This window comes from Crassostrea angulata, chromosome 5, assembly GCF_025612915.1.
Source record: "Crassostrea angulata isolate pt1a10 chromosome 5, ASM2561291v2, whole genome shotgun sequence".
NCBI lineage: Eukaryota > Metazoa > Mollusca > Bivalvia > Ostreida > Ostreidae > Magallana > Magallana angulata.
In genome coordinates this window covers 4,976,543-4,993,556 of record NC_069115.1, presented here as the reverse complement: position 1 = coordinate 4,993,556, position 17,014 = coordinate 4,976,543, and the positions used below count along the sequence as shown (strand labels likewise).

Genomic DNA, 17,014 nt, shown 5'->3' with positions numbered 1-17,014 from the left:
AATATTTAAGATTATCCCAATCGTATATAATTGTGGAATGGATGATAAAGACACATAATAAAAATGTTTTGTCGGTTATGATTTATGAAAGAAACTACAACATTTTACTTTAGTCAAATCCTTGTCTCAATGGTTTATAATTGGTTTTAGTTAAATGAATACTAGTACTTAGATCAGTTTACCGACTGAGGTCCTAAAATATGTGAGTGTTTAAAGTAACTGTTAAAGACGAATTCAAGACGAGGAATCCTTCAATAAATGTAGCATAGCGTCTCAAAAGAACATCTTCATCTTTGTATATGACTTTAAATCCAATTTTAACAAATCGAAAAATCCCGTGAAAAGTTTACGGAAATTGCATATAGAGATAATTCATAATTAATCTATTTTTTGCAAGTAAATTCTTCCGTGTCAAAAGATATTCAGTTTATTTGGAGGATCTTTTTACTTTAATATAGAATGTTGTTACATTGAACGCCTTCCAAAAAAAAATTCCTGCAGCTTTTTAAAAACGTTGTCTTTCGTCGCGACCGATTTTGAGACATATATTTGACTTTTAAATTAATTAAGACTGAATGAAAATATGTACCACACACCCAGTTCTATCTTGGTGCAGTGTATCTATATGTACATTGCTATGCTGGCATTGATCAGGAAATCGTGCTTTAAAAACAATTCAGTTCTTCTAAATTAAAAAAAAACAGTCAGCAAAACGATCAAATTTTTAAAAAAATTATTTTTTAAATAAAAATAAATCTATATCGATGTACATGTAGTACCGGGAAGTGTTAGAGAGAGAGAGAGAGAGAGAGAGAGAGAGAGAGAGAGAGAGAGAGAGAGAGAGAGAGAGAGAGAGAGAGAGAGAGAGAATTCTTCGTCAAATATAAATAAAAAAATAAATGCAAGCGGTTTTGAGTTTAGAGTATGCCCACATAATTCATCTAAAGGTGTTTTATTCAAGAATTTTACTACCACAAATATTGTCTTCTAGTATTAAGTAATCAATGACACTTTCTTTGTTTTGCTTGGCGCTTTGTTCCCTTCAGTTTCTAAGCACACATGACCCTCAGCCAACCAAAAATCAAAGAACTGAGAGTACTAAAATGTGGTATTTTCAACTTCGACTAGGAAGAAAAATGATATGCATGTCGCCCGTATTACCAAAAAGGTTAGTCATATTTCAATCAATTTAATTGGTAACAAAAAATATGTAAACTTGAATAATTATATTGCACAAGGCAATTACAGCTTATCACATAAAAATACCTACAAACGTGAAATATTGCAGTCAGAGGATTTGGAACATAAAGCGCGTGAGTAAGGCAGGAATGTCGGATACGGACGAGAACGTCATCGCTATTTCTAAATATCCACAAAATACAGAGTGTTTTACTATCCACTCCTTTATGTTTTATTTAAAAAAAGAAATTAATGAATACCAAATTAAGACACACCTGCACAGGAAACCACCCCCCCCCCCCAAAAAAAGAAAGAAATATATCAATACTACTAACTCGACCACTACTTAATTGAAATGAAGAAAACTTAATATTTTATAGCGAGCGAAGCGAGCTCTAAGAACCAGTGTGCGCGGGAAAAAGAACGAGCTAAACCTACAGTTCATCAAACAAAATTTTTTGTCTACGTCCCATAATGCTCTCTAATGTTTTCACCCGTGGTGCTATGCCAAAAATGGCCGACTTTTAACTCGTAATTTACGGTGACTTAAAGTTTGAAGACACGTTTTGAGTACCGCATATGCTTTGGCGAGACTCAAAAGATTTGTTACATGCTTCCATACCTCCGTATTGAGTCGAGAAACGTAAACAAAAACGTACAAAGTCATGGATGACATCACAGTGCACTCGCGCTATATTTCCCGCGATAAATTAGAGGTGGATCAAACATCTGTAATAAGTGTACTGGCTATTTCAGTATAGACTGCGATACCTGCCTCAATGACATATGATTTGTTTATAATTTTTTTTAATATAGAGATTTTATGTATATATACTAGCAAGAGCCATACTTTACAGTCATATCAATCCATTTTTAAGCCAATTGTGCATGCATGTACAGTAGGCAGGTAAGTATATGAGTAGGGAGGAAATAAACAATAGGACATGTTGAACTTAATAAAAAGGAATAAAATGAAAAAATAAACAGTTAAACAATTTATGTAGATATTGCATATAGTCAGACCATCAAATTTAAAAGTGGGAAATTACACACCAACAAACAGGAGCGGGTCTCTCTCTCTCTCTCTCTCTCTCTCTCTCTCTCTCTCTCTCTCTCTCTCTCTCTCTCTCTCTGTAGGGGGTTGCGCTGTATGTATTAACCATTAAAATTAGTACCTTTGGCATACTCTCTCAAAAATTCTTTGACGTTCGTTGATACCTAAATAAAACTATAAGTTGACAATGATGCAAGCAGAGACATGAATAACATATCTGATGCAAGATATGTGTAATTTTTGCTGCGCTCGCCAGAACGGTAGCACCGTAAAACATATTATTTTTAATTAAACAGTATAAATTCATTTGACAATAGTTAATGTACATTTCTTTAACTAACCAATTAAAAAACATATTGAATTAAAAAGCGATGAACAGTTATTCATAATTATGTTAAAAAATGTATTTTCGGATCATGGAGATTGTTCTTCACTTGTCGAAAATGTTCGATCAATGGTTTGGGAATTTGTATCACAATTTTTAACAAACAAACGTTTCACATCCTCTCTGAATTTCCTGCTTAGGAAGCTATATATCACGGGATTGATTGCATTGTTGATGAAATAAGTTTTGGTGCAAAACAAGTAGATTATTTCAACAGATTTTGGCAGATGGGCATACATGTCGCTGGTGATGTGGCGTAATAGCATGGTAACAAGAAACGGAAAAAAACTGACGATAAAAACGACTGTTACGGCAACAAAAATGGTCGTAGTCCGCGTAACCTTCACCCCGGAAGTCTGTTTTGAATTTCTAGAGAGCGTCCGCGCAGCGTTTTGGTGTTTATTCTCCGAATCAATGGACCGGGACATAGCCGTCGGCTGTTGACTTGAAATAGAGCTAGTTGTAATATTTTTTAGCCTTGTAGCCTTCGTTTCTTTCAAAAATAAAGATATTCTCACATATACGAAGATAACGAAAACGAGACTTCCTACAAAACATAGAGTCATAATGACGTAATAAACAAGTGGGATAAGTGATTGGTGCATCAGATCTGATACAGAGCATTCGACACCCTTAATTCCGGGAATTCCTAGGTCGACCGTCCTCTTTCCAACAATTATCAATAAAGGCCAGGAAAGAAAAGCTCCTCCGCACATTGCAACCAAGCAAAGAATTTTTACTGTCGATATACTGAAACTTTCGCCATATTTGCAAATCCGTTTGTAGCGATCAATGGAAATGATAACCAGTGTTAATGCAGAGGCTAAGGCCGTCCATGATTCTAGAGTTCTTACTATTTTACAAGCAGCCGGGGCATAAAATGTATAAGGCAAACAAAGATCTGCAATCTCCATCGGAATCCCGAACGTGCAGGTGAGAAAGTCCAAAATTGCCAAATTAAATGTGTAAAGATCGGGTGTAGATTTTCTTTGTCTTTTCAAATACACAATGCAAACTATAACATTGCCAACTATTCCAATCACCATAAGAAAAGCCATAAACAGGGTCACTGGAAGGAATAGCAAGGCTGCTTTGTTGTTCAACTTAACCAGTAAAGCGTTGGTATCCAATGATTCGTTCCTGTTCGATTCATTCCAAAACGTGGGTACGGGTGATACGACCTCCATGGAAAATATTTACGAATGTTAAAATTACAGAATAGCAGAATTAATGCTCGGTTGATCATCCATGTAACTATGACTTTTTTATTGATTTTTTTTTCATTAATAGGATTATATGTGACCCCGTTTTCTCGGAAGAGGAAGTGATGACATTCAACAAAAAATGATGTAGAGGAATAATAGTCACCGTGTAAAACATGTGTGAATTGGTAAACAGTATACACAAGAAAGGTCAACCTAGGTCAACGCTTAAATTTATCCGTTTTTAATAGGAAGATAAAATGAAAATAGATGTTGAATCGAACGAAGATAGAAGATCCAATGATATTATTAATACATTCTGGAAAAAAAGATTCTGCTTTTTTAATTTATTAAACATGATTCAAAATGATTAAATTAGGATCAGTTTGATTATTTTCTTAAAAGAAGTGATTTGAACATAATATGCAATATCATTATTTTCTTTCGATCAGTTTGTTTCCAGTTTAAAATCGCCGAATTTTATTGTATCTGTTTAAAAGTGTTTCAAGCATTTTCTTTTAAGAGGTAAAGGTGCCAGTCACATTATGAAACGTTTCAAGTAAATAAACAAAAGAAGATCTAAAAGTACTAAAAGTACTCATGGGAGTTGGACTTTAAAAAACTATAGAAAACACCTTTGTATGCCCATCAAAGTAATCCAGCTGTTTTCATTATTACACGTGCATATAACATAACAATAACACACATATGCACAGATACCACTCTACATAATTTATTTATAAAAAAAAAAACTACTGCGCTGCGTTTGCTAGACAACCAAGAAGAACATTTTATCTTAAAAAGCGCATATTGGTAAAACACACATTAAATATAATATGTGAATAGTATTCACTTTTTCAAAAAATAAGAATTTTACTCATTAAAAATTGGGCCATTTTTCAAATGACCAACCGTCAGTCGGCTATTTACCATTTGGTCATTTGAAATTTTGCAATTTGCTTTATGGATCTATTGCGACGTTTATTTTATGTTCTATTATCAAAGTATTTGTGATTGTCGGTTGACTAATCGCATGATTCTATGTCTGTCGTATGATTATCGACAGTCAGTCTCTCGTCAGTCGATAGCCAGTCATCCATCGGTCGTCAGGACACAACAAACTACCAAAACGTACGTAGTAGCGACCAATCCTTTTTTTTATCATCTATACTAAAAGTGTTTGGATGCCAAAAAGCTTACAAAAGCAAACAGTCAAGATTTATTTTAGAATGAAAAACTATAAGAGTGAATATAAGAACTAGCTATATAGGAAACCGGTTGTGTTGACATTACATGTACATCATAACTAAATATCCGTCAATTCAGTTTTGATATTTTTGCGGAAATTGCATATGGAGTTAATTCATAATTAATCTATCTTTTGCAAGTAAATTCTTCCATGTCAAAAGATATTCAGTTTATTTGGAGGATCTTTTTACTTTAATTCAGAATGTTGTTACATTGAACGCCTTCCAAAAAAATTTCCGGCAGCTTTTTAAAAACTTTGTTTTTCGTCGTGACAGATTATGAGACATATATTTGACTTTTAAATTAATTAAGACTGAATGAAGATATGTACCACACACCCAGTTCTATATTGGTGCAGTGTATCTATATGTACATTGCTATGCTGGCATTGATCAGGAAATCGTGCTTTAAAAACAATTCAGTTCTTCTAAATTAAAAAAATAAAACAGTCAGCAAAACGATCAAATTTTTAAAAAAAAATGTTGTTTTTAATTAAAATAAATATATATACTCTGTACATGAAGTACCGGGAAGTGTGTGTGTGAGAGAGAGAGAGAGAGAGAGAGAGAGAGAGAGAGAGAGAGAGAGAGAGAGAGAGAGAGAGAGAGAGAGAGAGAGAGAGAGAATTCTCCGTCAAATATAGATAAAAAAGTTTAGAGTATGCCCAAATAATTCATCTGAAGGTGTTTTATTCAAGAATTTTACTACCACAAATATTGTCTTCTAGTATTAAGTAATCAATGACACTTTCTTTGTTTTGCTTGTCGCTTTGTTCCCTTCATTTTCTAAGCACACTTGACCCTCGGTCAACCAAAAATCAAAGAACTGAGAGTACTAAAATGCGGTATTTTCAACTTCGACTAGGAAGAAAAATGATATGCATGTCGCCCGTATTACCAAAAAGGTTATTCATATTTCAATCAATTTAATCGGTAATATATATATATATATATATATATATATATATATATATATATATATATATATATATATATATATATATATATATATATGAAAAAAAAATCACAACACCGAAATAAACTCAACTAGTTTCATTTTAAGGTAGCTCGCGGGTTTACCTGCTTGTGAGAAAACCTACCTTGAAAATTTGTCCACGTGATCCATAGGTTTTATAGTTTTATTTCTAAAATTTATTTAAGATTCGTCTGCGCGGTAATAATGTTTTAAATGATTCAGACGAAATTAATCATACTCAACACAAAAACAGAGGAGATACTTCACATATCATCAAAAGTAAACGACAAAGCCCTTCTCTTAAATGTATTCTTACCAGAGCATCGTTTTCCAGTAAAATCCAGGAACCACCCATCATCAAAAAATGCGAAAAACCCAGATGTAGTACATGCCCATATCTGACAGAAGGATCCACATTTCATTTCAAAACCGGAAGCGATTTTTCCATCAAAACCTCCATGTCATGCACCAGTTCAAACCTTATCTATGTCATACGTTGCGCTGGTTGCGGTGAAAATTATATCGGTCAGACAGGAGACACCTTGAGACACAGGATGACCGTGCACCGACAACAAATCAGGGAACCTAAATACCAATGTACGTCCGTAAGTGAACATATAAGGAACCGTGCAAGGAATAAAAGTTCTAATTTTAGGGTTTTTCCTTTTTACAAGTTTCTGAGGGATACCTCAGAAAAAGAACGTGAGGCAAAAGAAAAACTTTTTATCAACAAATATAGACCTGTTTTAAATGATGCCTAATAATTATATAATGTATCAGATATAAACTGTTTCCCGTAATTATTTTATATATATTTCTATTATTTGTATGGAGAATTTTATTTTCCCGTACTTAATGCATATCTTTATATTATGACCTCATAATCAATTCGGCTACATAACGTAACATAATACAAGCGTTTTATGACGTCACAATAAGAAATATGTATTCGTATGTATGTGTATTTGTGTAACTTAGCAACATGTTGTCAAACTCCTGATGATTTAAAATGAAACTAGTTGAGTTTATTTCGGTGTTGTGATTTTTTTTCATATAATACTTCGTGTGTGGATTTATACTATATATATATATATATATATATATATATATATATATATATATATATATATATATATATATATATATATATATATATATATATATATATATATATATATATATATATAAATTTGACGCCCGAGAAAGTCAATTCTACGGATTACCAAAAGTGCATAAATCATTACAAATAAAAAATGCTGTAGAAACCCAGACTGGAGAATATATTTGCTGCCTAAATCCAGAAGACCTCTCTTTTAGACCTATAGTAGGAGGACCTAATTCATCCACCCAAAGATTAAGTCATTTGATTGATAATTTACTAAAACCCTACTGTGAAAAAGTTCCCAGTTTTATTAAGGATGATGTGAATTTTATAAACCAATTGCCTGAAAGTGTTCAACATACCGCAAAACTTGTGTCATTTGACGTGGTCAGTTTATATTCTAATATACCTACAGAGGTTAGAATAAAAGCGGTGAGCTATTGGATCAACAAGCATCCTGAAATTCTACAAGATCGCTTTACAAAAGAATTTATACTCGAAGGATTACATATAATACTTCAAAACAACACCTTTGCATTCGGAAAAAATCATTATTTACAAGTGAAAGGTACAGCAATGGGGACAAAGGTGGCACCAACATACGCCACTCTTACTCTTGGATACCTTGAAAAAAAGCTACACGAACAAATACTTTCACTCTGGGGAGAAGAAGAAGCCAGATCTATCAAATCTAGTTGGAAACGATTTTTAGACGATTGCTTTATCTTATGGAATAATAGTGACGAAAATTATTGATATTTCATCAACTTGTGAACAACCTTAATCCCAACATCAAATTTACTTTAGAAAGTAGTGACACCAAATTACCATTTTTGGACGTTCTGGTTATAAAGAAGAATTCAAAACTTTTTACTGATATATACTACAAAACAACTGACACACATCAATATCTTCATTTTAATTCGTGTCACCCTCATCATACAAAAACTGCTATTCCATATAATTTAGCTCGACGTATTTGTACCATTGTGAGCGATGAAAACACCCAAGACATACGCCTCAGGGAACTCAAACATTACCTCACTAACCAAGGTTATCCCGAAGGTCTCATTGACGACGGAATTCGTAAAGCCAGGAAGTATGATAAATCGGAATTATTAGCCAGTAAACATCCGAAAAAAAACCATTGATATTATTCCATTTGTACATACTTTTAATCCAAGAAATATGAACATTACGCCAATAATTCATCAGTTTAATAATATCCTCATCAACGACCAATCCACGAAAGAAATTTACAAAGATGTGAACTTCATTAACAGCAGACGTCAGCCTAAAAATCTAAAACGAATATTGTGCACTTCCCATTTTGATACTAAACACACAGTTACTAAGTGTAGAAACCCACGATGCGGGACCTGTGACCATATTACAGAGGGATCTAAGTACGACTTCAGCGGAAAAGAATTCATCGTAAAGACGGATATGTCATGTGACACTAAGAATGTATTATATGTTATAACATGTCCAGGCTGCAACGAGTACTGTATTGGGGAAACAAGCAATCCACTTCGGGCCCGTGTGCGTGTGCATAAATAACACATATACACCACGGGATATCGACAGATACCGTTAAGTGAGCATTTGGACACTTGCAGCAATAAACAGTTTAAAATATTTCCATTTTACAAACTGTTGAGTGACAGTAATGTGCAAAGAAGAGAAAAAGAAAAACATTTCATACGTATTTTTAAACCCAAATTGAACTGTTTGTAATAAAAATGTATTGAATTGTATGTTATCTACTATGTTGCAAATTATATTTTTTCCGCTTAATCTAGCTATGACGTCATAATAGACATTGCCGTTCAACGTTCAAGTTTTTTGACGTCACGTTACTATGTTACCATTATATAGCTTCTGAAGATTTTAAAATGAAAGCGCTTAAGCTATATTGAACGTTTTTCGTGTTTTCTTATTTAATTTTTATCTATATATATATATATATATATATATATATATATATATATATATATATATATATATATATATATATATATATATATATATATATATATATATTTATTTATACATGAATAAGTATTTTGCACAAGACAATTATAGTTTATCACATAAAACTACCTACAAACATGAAATAACGAAACAGCTTAATGCAGTCAGAGGATTGGGAACATAAAGCGCGTGTGTAAGAGAGGAATGTCGGAAACGGATGAGAATGACATCGCTATATCTAAATATCCACAAAATACCGAGTTTTTCACTGTACACCCCATTATGTTTTATTTAAAAAAGAGAAATTTATGAATACAAATTAAGACACACCTGCACCGGAAACCATCTCTTCCCCTAAAAAAAAATCAGTACTACTAACTCCACCATTAATTAATTGAAATGTGGAAAATTTAATATTTTATGCATTTTATATTTTTAATAAAACAGTTCAAATTCATTTGACAATAGTTAATGTACATTTTTTTGACTAACCGATAAAAAAAAAACAATTTGAATTGGAGAAAGATGTTTGATTAACAGTTATTCATAATGATGTAAAAAAAAAATGTATTTTCGGATCATGGAGATTTTTCTTCACTTGACGAAAATGTTTGATGAATGGTTTGGGAATTTTTATCACAATTGTTAACAAACAAACGTTTCACATCCTCTCTGAATTTTCTGCTTAGGAAGCTGTATATCACGGGATTGATTGATTGTAATGAATTGATTGATTGTAGCCTTCTTTTGTTTCAAAAATAAAGATATTCTCTCATACACAAAAATAACGAAAACGAGACTACCTACAAAACATAGAGTTATAACGATCTAATAAACAAGTGGGATAAGTGATTGCTGCATCAGATCTGATACAACGCATTCAACACCCTTAATTCCGGTAATTCCTAAGTCGACCGTCCTCTTTCCAACAATTATCAATAAAGGCCAGGAAAGAAAAGCACATCGAAACCAAGCAAAGAATTTTACTGTCGATGTACTGAAACTTTCGCCATATTTACAAATCCGTTTGTAGCGATCAATGGAAATGATAACCAGTGTTATTGCAGAAGCTAAGGCCGTCCACGATTCTAGTGTTCTTACTATTTTACAAGCAGCCAAGGCATCGGAATCCCAAGCGTGCAGGTGAGAAGGTCCACAATCGCCAAATTAAAAATGTGGAAATCGGCTGTAGATTTTCTTTGTCTTTTCAAATACACAATAAACACTATTACATTGCCAACAACTCCAATAACCATACGAAAAGACATAAACAGGGTCACTGGAAGGAATAACAAGGCTGCTTTGTTGCTTTATTTAACCAGTAAAACGTTGCTATACACTGATTTGCTGCTGTTCGATTCATTCCAAAACATGATAACAGGTGATACGACCTCCATGGAAAATATTTATGAATATTAAAATCACAGTACATGTATATCAGAATGAATGCTTGGTTGATCATACATGTAAGAATGACTTGTTCATTGTTTTTTCATTAATAAGATTATATGTGACCCCATTTTCTCGGAAGAGGAAGTGATGACATCCAACAAAAAAGAATGTAGAGGAATAATAGTCACTGTGTAAAACATTTGTTAATTGATATACAATGATACACACAAAAGGTCAACCTAGGTCATCGCTTAAATTATTTTTTTAATAAGAAGATAAAATAGAAATACAATGTAGATGTTGAATCGAACGGAGATGAAAGATCCAATGTTATTATTAATACATTCTGGAAAAAAGTCACTGCTTTCTTATCTTATTGAACATGATTCAAAATGATTAAATTAGGATCAGTTTGATTATTTTCTTAAAAGTAATATGAACATAATTTGTAATTATCTTTATTTTTCTATCTTTTTATTTTCAGTCTAAAATCGGCAAATTAAATTGTATCAGTTTAAAAGTGTTTCTAGCATTTTCTGAGGTAAAGGTGCCAGTCACATTATGAAACGTTTGAAATAAATAAACAAAAGAAGATCAAAGTACTAAAAGTATTTATGGGAGTTGGACTTTTAAACAATACAGAAAACAACTTTGTATGTTCATCAAAGTAATCCAGCTGTTTTTATTCTTGGGGTCAACAAAATAACTACAAATAATTTAGTGTATTATGAACTGGGTAGATTTCCTTTGTATATTAGAAGAAAGCTACGAATTTTCAAATACTGGTTAAATATTAAAAATACAAATAACATTATCTTGAAGGAGGCATACGAAACCATGCTTGTCAACAACGATAACTGGATGGTTTCCATACAAAGCGAGTTGTCTAGCATGGGTCTAAAATATTTGTTTTACGAAACTTGTTCAAATCAATGTAAAACCTACAGGATAATTGAGTGTAGAATATTAGATATTTATAAACAAAGTTTGATGTCATCTTTTTCGACATCTCCGAAGAGTAGGTTATATCAACACCTTGTGGATATTTTTGTTTGCAAACTTATCTTAGGAGACCGATTAATTATATTTCAAAAAAAATTATAAGTATTTTTCGAATTTCATCACACTCTTTAAATATTGAAAAAGGTCGACCCAAAAAGGTGCCAAGAAATGAAAGACTTTGCAATCGTTGTAATAAAAAAGATTTAGAAGATGAGTTCCACTTTATACTCATATGTCCTTTTTACGCTGAATTACGAAAGAAATATATAAAGAGTTTTTTTTATTACAAAAAAACCAAGTGTTTTAAGCTAGCTAAACTTTTAAGTGTTAACAATACAAAGGAACTCAATAATCTAGGAAAATATTTGTCTAGCGCTTTGAAGATGAGAGCGCAGCATTGTAATAATACTACAGTTTAAGCTACTTATCATACATTTATGTCCATTCATATTCTAAGATACGTACATGATTAATTTGTCTTAATATGTCCACTCACTTACTGCACATTGCACATTTGTATATAACATTATATGCATTATAATTTGTATTCCGAGGAGTTGTAAAGCTCAAGGATAATAAATTGAACTGATTATTATTACACGTACATATAACATAGCAATAACACACATACACACAGATCCCACTCTACATAATTCATTCAAAAATTACTGTTCTGCGTTTGCTCGACAACCAAGAAGAACATTTTATTTTAAAAAGCGCATATTGGTTAAACACTTATTAAATATGATATGTGAACAGTATTCACTTTTTAAAAAATAAGAATTTTACTCATTAAAAATTGGACCATTTTTCAAATGACCAACCGTCAGTCGGCTATTTACCAGTTGGTCATTTGAAAATTTGCAATCTCCTTTATGAATCTATTACGACGTTTATTGTATGTTCTATTATCGAAGTATTTGTGATTGTCGCTTGACTAATCGCATGATTCTATTTCTGTCGTATGATTATCGACAGTCAGTCTCTCGTCAGTCGATAGCCAGTCATCAATCGGTCGTCAGGACACCACAAACTACCAAACCGTACGTAGTAGCGACCAATCCTTTTTTATGGTCTATACTAAAAGTTTTTTGATGCCAAAAACTTACAAACGCAAACAGTCAAGATTTATTTTAGAATGAAAAACTATAAGAGTAAATATCAGAACTAGCTAGATAGGAAACCGGTTGTGTTGACATATACATGTACATCATAATTAAATATCCGTCAATTCAATTTTGATATTTTTGAGAGTAAAAAATACATTTAGATAAGAAACGTTTGGAAACCAAGCTCGTTGATTATTTAAAGTAAGGTTATTAGCAAGATATTATATAACAGAATCAATGTTTTTATTTATTTATGGAAAAAAATGTACAAGTTGCGAATATTTTATCTTAAAGTAAATCCTTACTCATAAATTTCTCTAATGAAATTAGTTAAAAACAGGACTGATTTCAACTCAAAAGACATAAATGTCATTAATGATTAAACAAAATGCACGTCATCACACTATTTGAGATGCCATATAAACATAAAATGAAGCATATTTTAGCATTAGAAAATCGTACTTTTTTGTTTCAAAGTAAAATTCAAGTAGTTTCTTCTCACAAATGTTTATCTAAAAATAAAATTTGATGTTATGATTACTCAGTCGCCATTGAATTCGTTGTGCGCTTTTTTTTTTGTAAAGAGGTAAAAAGGTTGTTTGTTTATTATGCCTGTTTAATGAAAAAAGTGTACAGATGTTCGAGCTAAAAATGTAAGTTAAACTCTTAACTGCTCGCGGTAAATATAGTAAAATGCTAGAACACAGAATCAGATTAAGTACGCTCTTCGGGTTTAACAAACAATTGTGAAAGAAACTTGGTTAAATAGTAATTTGTTTATTGTTCGAATTTTCTCCATTGAATCATTGATTAGAAACTGTGAGATTGTCAGCTTTTTTAAGGCAATTAGTTGAATTAATCTATTTATGGTTTGATATATAAAATATGAAATTACACAATTTGTTTGTTTATTAATTAAAGCAATTTGTACTTATTTTTAGAAATTTATGATCATGTTATTTTAATTATTCACAGCAATTTTTTCAGAACGATTGTTTTACCTCTGTTCAGTCACCAGATTCTAATAAGTACCATTTTACGTAAATTTACTACATTTAAAACTATTTTGTAACTTGTGTGTTAATAAAGGTATTTTTAATGACACTTCTGAAACGAAAGTCAGAATCAAAATCATACTCGCTTCTCATACTAGAGTACTACTTTCTGTTTCTAGATCCCCAAGTATCACGTGACTTAGGGTATATAATGAGAGTTTCTGAGCTCTCAGTGGGAGTTCTGAACATACAGCCGAGGTGAGAAGAAGCTGTAAAGGAAGCAGTAATTAGGGTGAAACCTAGAACACAAATAGATACCTTACGTGTCTGCATAAGGCTTTCGAGGTTTTTATTGTATGTGTTGTGCCGGCTGATAACAGATAATTTCTGTTGAGGAAGCGCGTGCGCTCTAGAAGAAAGTAGCGAATTGTATATATTACTGATTTAAAGCTTTGATTGAGAAATTTGATTTGTATTATAAATGCTCAGGCAGAGCAACCGAATCTTCGAACCCGGAAAACGTTACACTTCCATTGACGCCTTTCAGAAATAAACATCTTTTAATCAATTTTAATTAATTTTCCCTTTCTTTGGATTGTACAGCCACAGTAGAGGACGAACCAGATTTGGAAAGCGCGGAAGTGTAAGGCTGGTTAATAACCAAATAAGGAAAATATTTTTAAAAGCGAATGGTTCCCCGTTGCTTTGACTGGATGACTGCAACTGTTTCATGGGTGCCCCCTGTGCATTAGTATTTCACAACATTTAAAAGGACACATACAATACACAGAGACGGAGAAAGCCTGTAAAATATTTCACATGTCTTAAACACGTGATTGCATAAATGTTCTGCTGCCTTTATTTATGAATATTAAACCATATTCAAAAGAACAGAATGGTGTCTTGATATTGAGGGTGGATTGAGTTTCATGAAGTCTGTGGTTTCTACTGGTTGATACTGTGTGATTATCTTCAGTCGCATGCAGCGATCTAAGGCGGCACATGCAGGGTAATAGAGTGTTAAATATCTTTCTGTCAGAACGGGGAACGAAATTATTTACACCAGATAAAAACACCACAAAGTAGACAGAAAGTTGTTTTATGTAGTTTAGATTTATTGTCAACTGTGTCAAAAACAAATAAAATTGTTTGTTGAAGGAAAATTATAGCATATAGACATACAACTGAGGAAAAAAAATCTATTTTAGATAACAGTTACAAAAAAATGAAACATTTAGGGAAATAGATTCAGCTTAAAATATATCTTGAACTTGACTATATTTTAAAAAAAAAAATATAAAATATGAAAACATCTGGCACAATTTTGAATAAATTTCAAACTTTGCAAAAAAGTACGACATCACAGAAAACTGGATCTACTTTAATCAAGCGAAGCTATTGTTAAGTTTTTTAAATATATTTAATAGTTACGTATTCTAGTTTATTAAATTACAAATAATTAGTTTGTCAAGTAAAACACAAATATGAATTGCTAATTATCTAAATAAAACTTATTGAAAACTATACCGCACATACGTCTGTACAACATTGATATAAATGGTTAATTATCTTTATAAATATCATATTGCATAAAAATCAGAATACTGTATAATTTTTGTTTTAACATTAAACAGCATGACATATAAACTGTAAATATGATGCAATAAATTTTTCGAGCTTCAAGAATTAACACAAGTCAAATTTCCGGGACAATCCATCTTTTTTTTTTTGTAGGACTAAAATTTAAAACAAATTTAATTAAAGAAGAGTTGATTTAGTGTTTATCCGGGATTCGAAATTTGCAATCTTGAAAAATGAATGCGAACGCTCTAATGGCTGAACCTATGTGTAAAAGGGTTATTTTTAGCTCATTGAAGTTAATTAAAGCAATTAAAATCCATGTAAATTTCCATTTCAATCGACGAGCTAATTATCAAGGAAAAGCGTTTCTTGAAATGCAAACATATTTTGAAAACAACCATTTCACATCCCCTCTAAATCTTTTGCTTAAAAAGCTATATATCAAAGGATTAATTGCATTATTAATGAAAAAACACTTCAAGCAAAACTTGTAGAACACCATCATTGGTTCAGACATATTTTTTTCAATGTCCTTTATGATATTACGTAAAACCATGGTAATAAGAAATGGGAGGAAACTGATAATGAAAGCAATTGTAACAACAACGAATATTGCAGTGGTTCGTGTAACCTTCACACTGGATGATTTCCTAGTTACTCTTGATATTCTTGGAAGCGTTTGATCATTTTCTTGTGACACAGGATTTGGATAATGAATGTTATCATCAATACGTTGTATGCTTTCCATATTAACAGATTTCAAAACAACCAACTGAATATGTTGTTGACCTGTAGAGGAATTGCTCAGATCGCCTGATCCTACATATCTCAGTCTGTTAGCCTTTGTTCTTTTTACAAAAATAGAGATTCTTACATATACAAAAATAACGAATACAAGACAAACGACAAAACAAAGTGACACTACGATGTAATAAACAAGCGGAATGCGTGACTTCCGCATCTCATCTGACACCGAGCAGTCGACTCCCTTTATTCCAGAAACTCCAACGTCAACCGTTTTTTTCCCAACAATTATCAATAAAGGCCACGATAGAAAAAATCCAGTGCAAATTGCAACAACACAAAGAATTTTCACTTTTTTGATGCTGAAACTCTCGCCATATTTGCAAATACGTTTGTATCGGTCGATAGAGATGATGACTAGTGTCAATGCGGACGCCATGCTGGTGGTGGATTCAAGGGTCCTTAAAAGTTTGCAAGCAGCAGGGGCATAAAATGTGTAAGACAAACAGAGATCTGTAATCTCCATAGGTATCCCGAAAATGCATGTCAAAAGGTCCAAAATCGCCAAATTCAAAATGAAGAGATCGGGTGTAGATTTTCTCTTTCTTTTGCAATATACAAGACACACTATTACATTTCCAACTATTCCAATCACCACAAGAAACGCAAGAAATATGGTCACTGGAAGGAAAAGCATTGCCGCTTCATTGTTTAATTTCACCAGCAAGGTGTCAGCATCTGGTGTAGACAGGTTTTCATAAGATCCATTCCATAAATTTCCGATTTGATTGTGCATCGTTATGTTCAGTTTAACAAACACACAAATCCATTTGTATTCAGATTCAAGATGTGTTTTATATGGTTGTGTGTGTTTTGTTATCAAACTACAGGAACAGAATACTCAGGGAAGTTATGTTTACCCAGGAGTAGATCTGATATTAAACCGGTCCGTGATATCACGGATATAGCTTTGATTTTATAATTAAATTCTAAATACATACAACACTCTACAACTGAGTGTCGTAATAGACCACGCTTGGAAAAAAAACTTATCAAGCGACATGCATGTTAT

General features: G+C 32.3%; 2 protein-coding genes and 1 pseudogene across 2 annotated transcripts; all 3 read right to left on the bottom strand.

The window, feature by feature from the left end:
* Positions 1–1,522: 1,522 nt before the first annotated feature.
* LOC128185653 (neuromedin-U receptor 2-like) lies at positions 1,523–3,867 on the bottom strand. The gene has a single exon (XM_052855274.1). The coding sequence runs from the start codon at positions 3,803–3,805 to the stop codon at positions 2,648–2,650; it is 1,158 nt and encodes a 385-aa protein (XP_052711234.1). The 5' UTR covers positions 3,806–3,867; the 3' UTR covers positions 1,523–2,647.
* Positions 3,868–9,764: 5,897 nt separating this feature from the next.
* Positions 9,765–10,492, bottom strand: LOC128183676 (neuropeptide S receptor-like; annotated as a pseudogene).
* Positions 10,493–14,728: 4,236 nt separating this feature from the next.
* LOC128184679 (neuromedin-U receptor 2-like) lies at positions 14,729–16,871 on the bottom strand. Its single transcript, XM_052854248.1, has one exon. The coding sequence runs from the start codon at positions 16,736–16,738 to the stop codon at positions 15,551–15,553; it is 1,188 nt and encodes a 395-aa protein (XP_052710208.1). The 5' UTR covers positions 16,739–16,871; the 3' UTR covers positions 14,729–15,550.
* Positions 16,872–17,014: the final 143 nt, after the last annotated feature.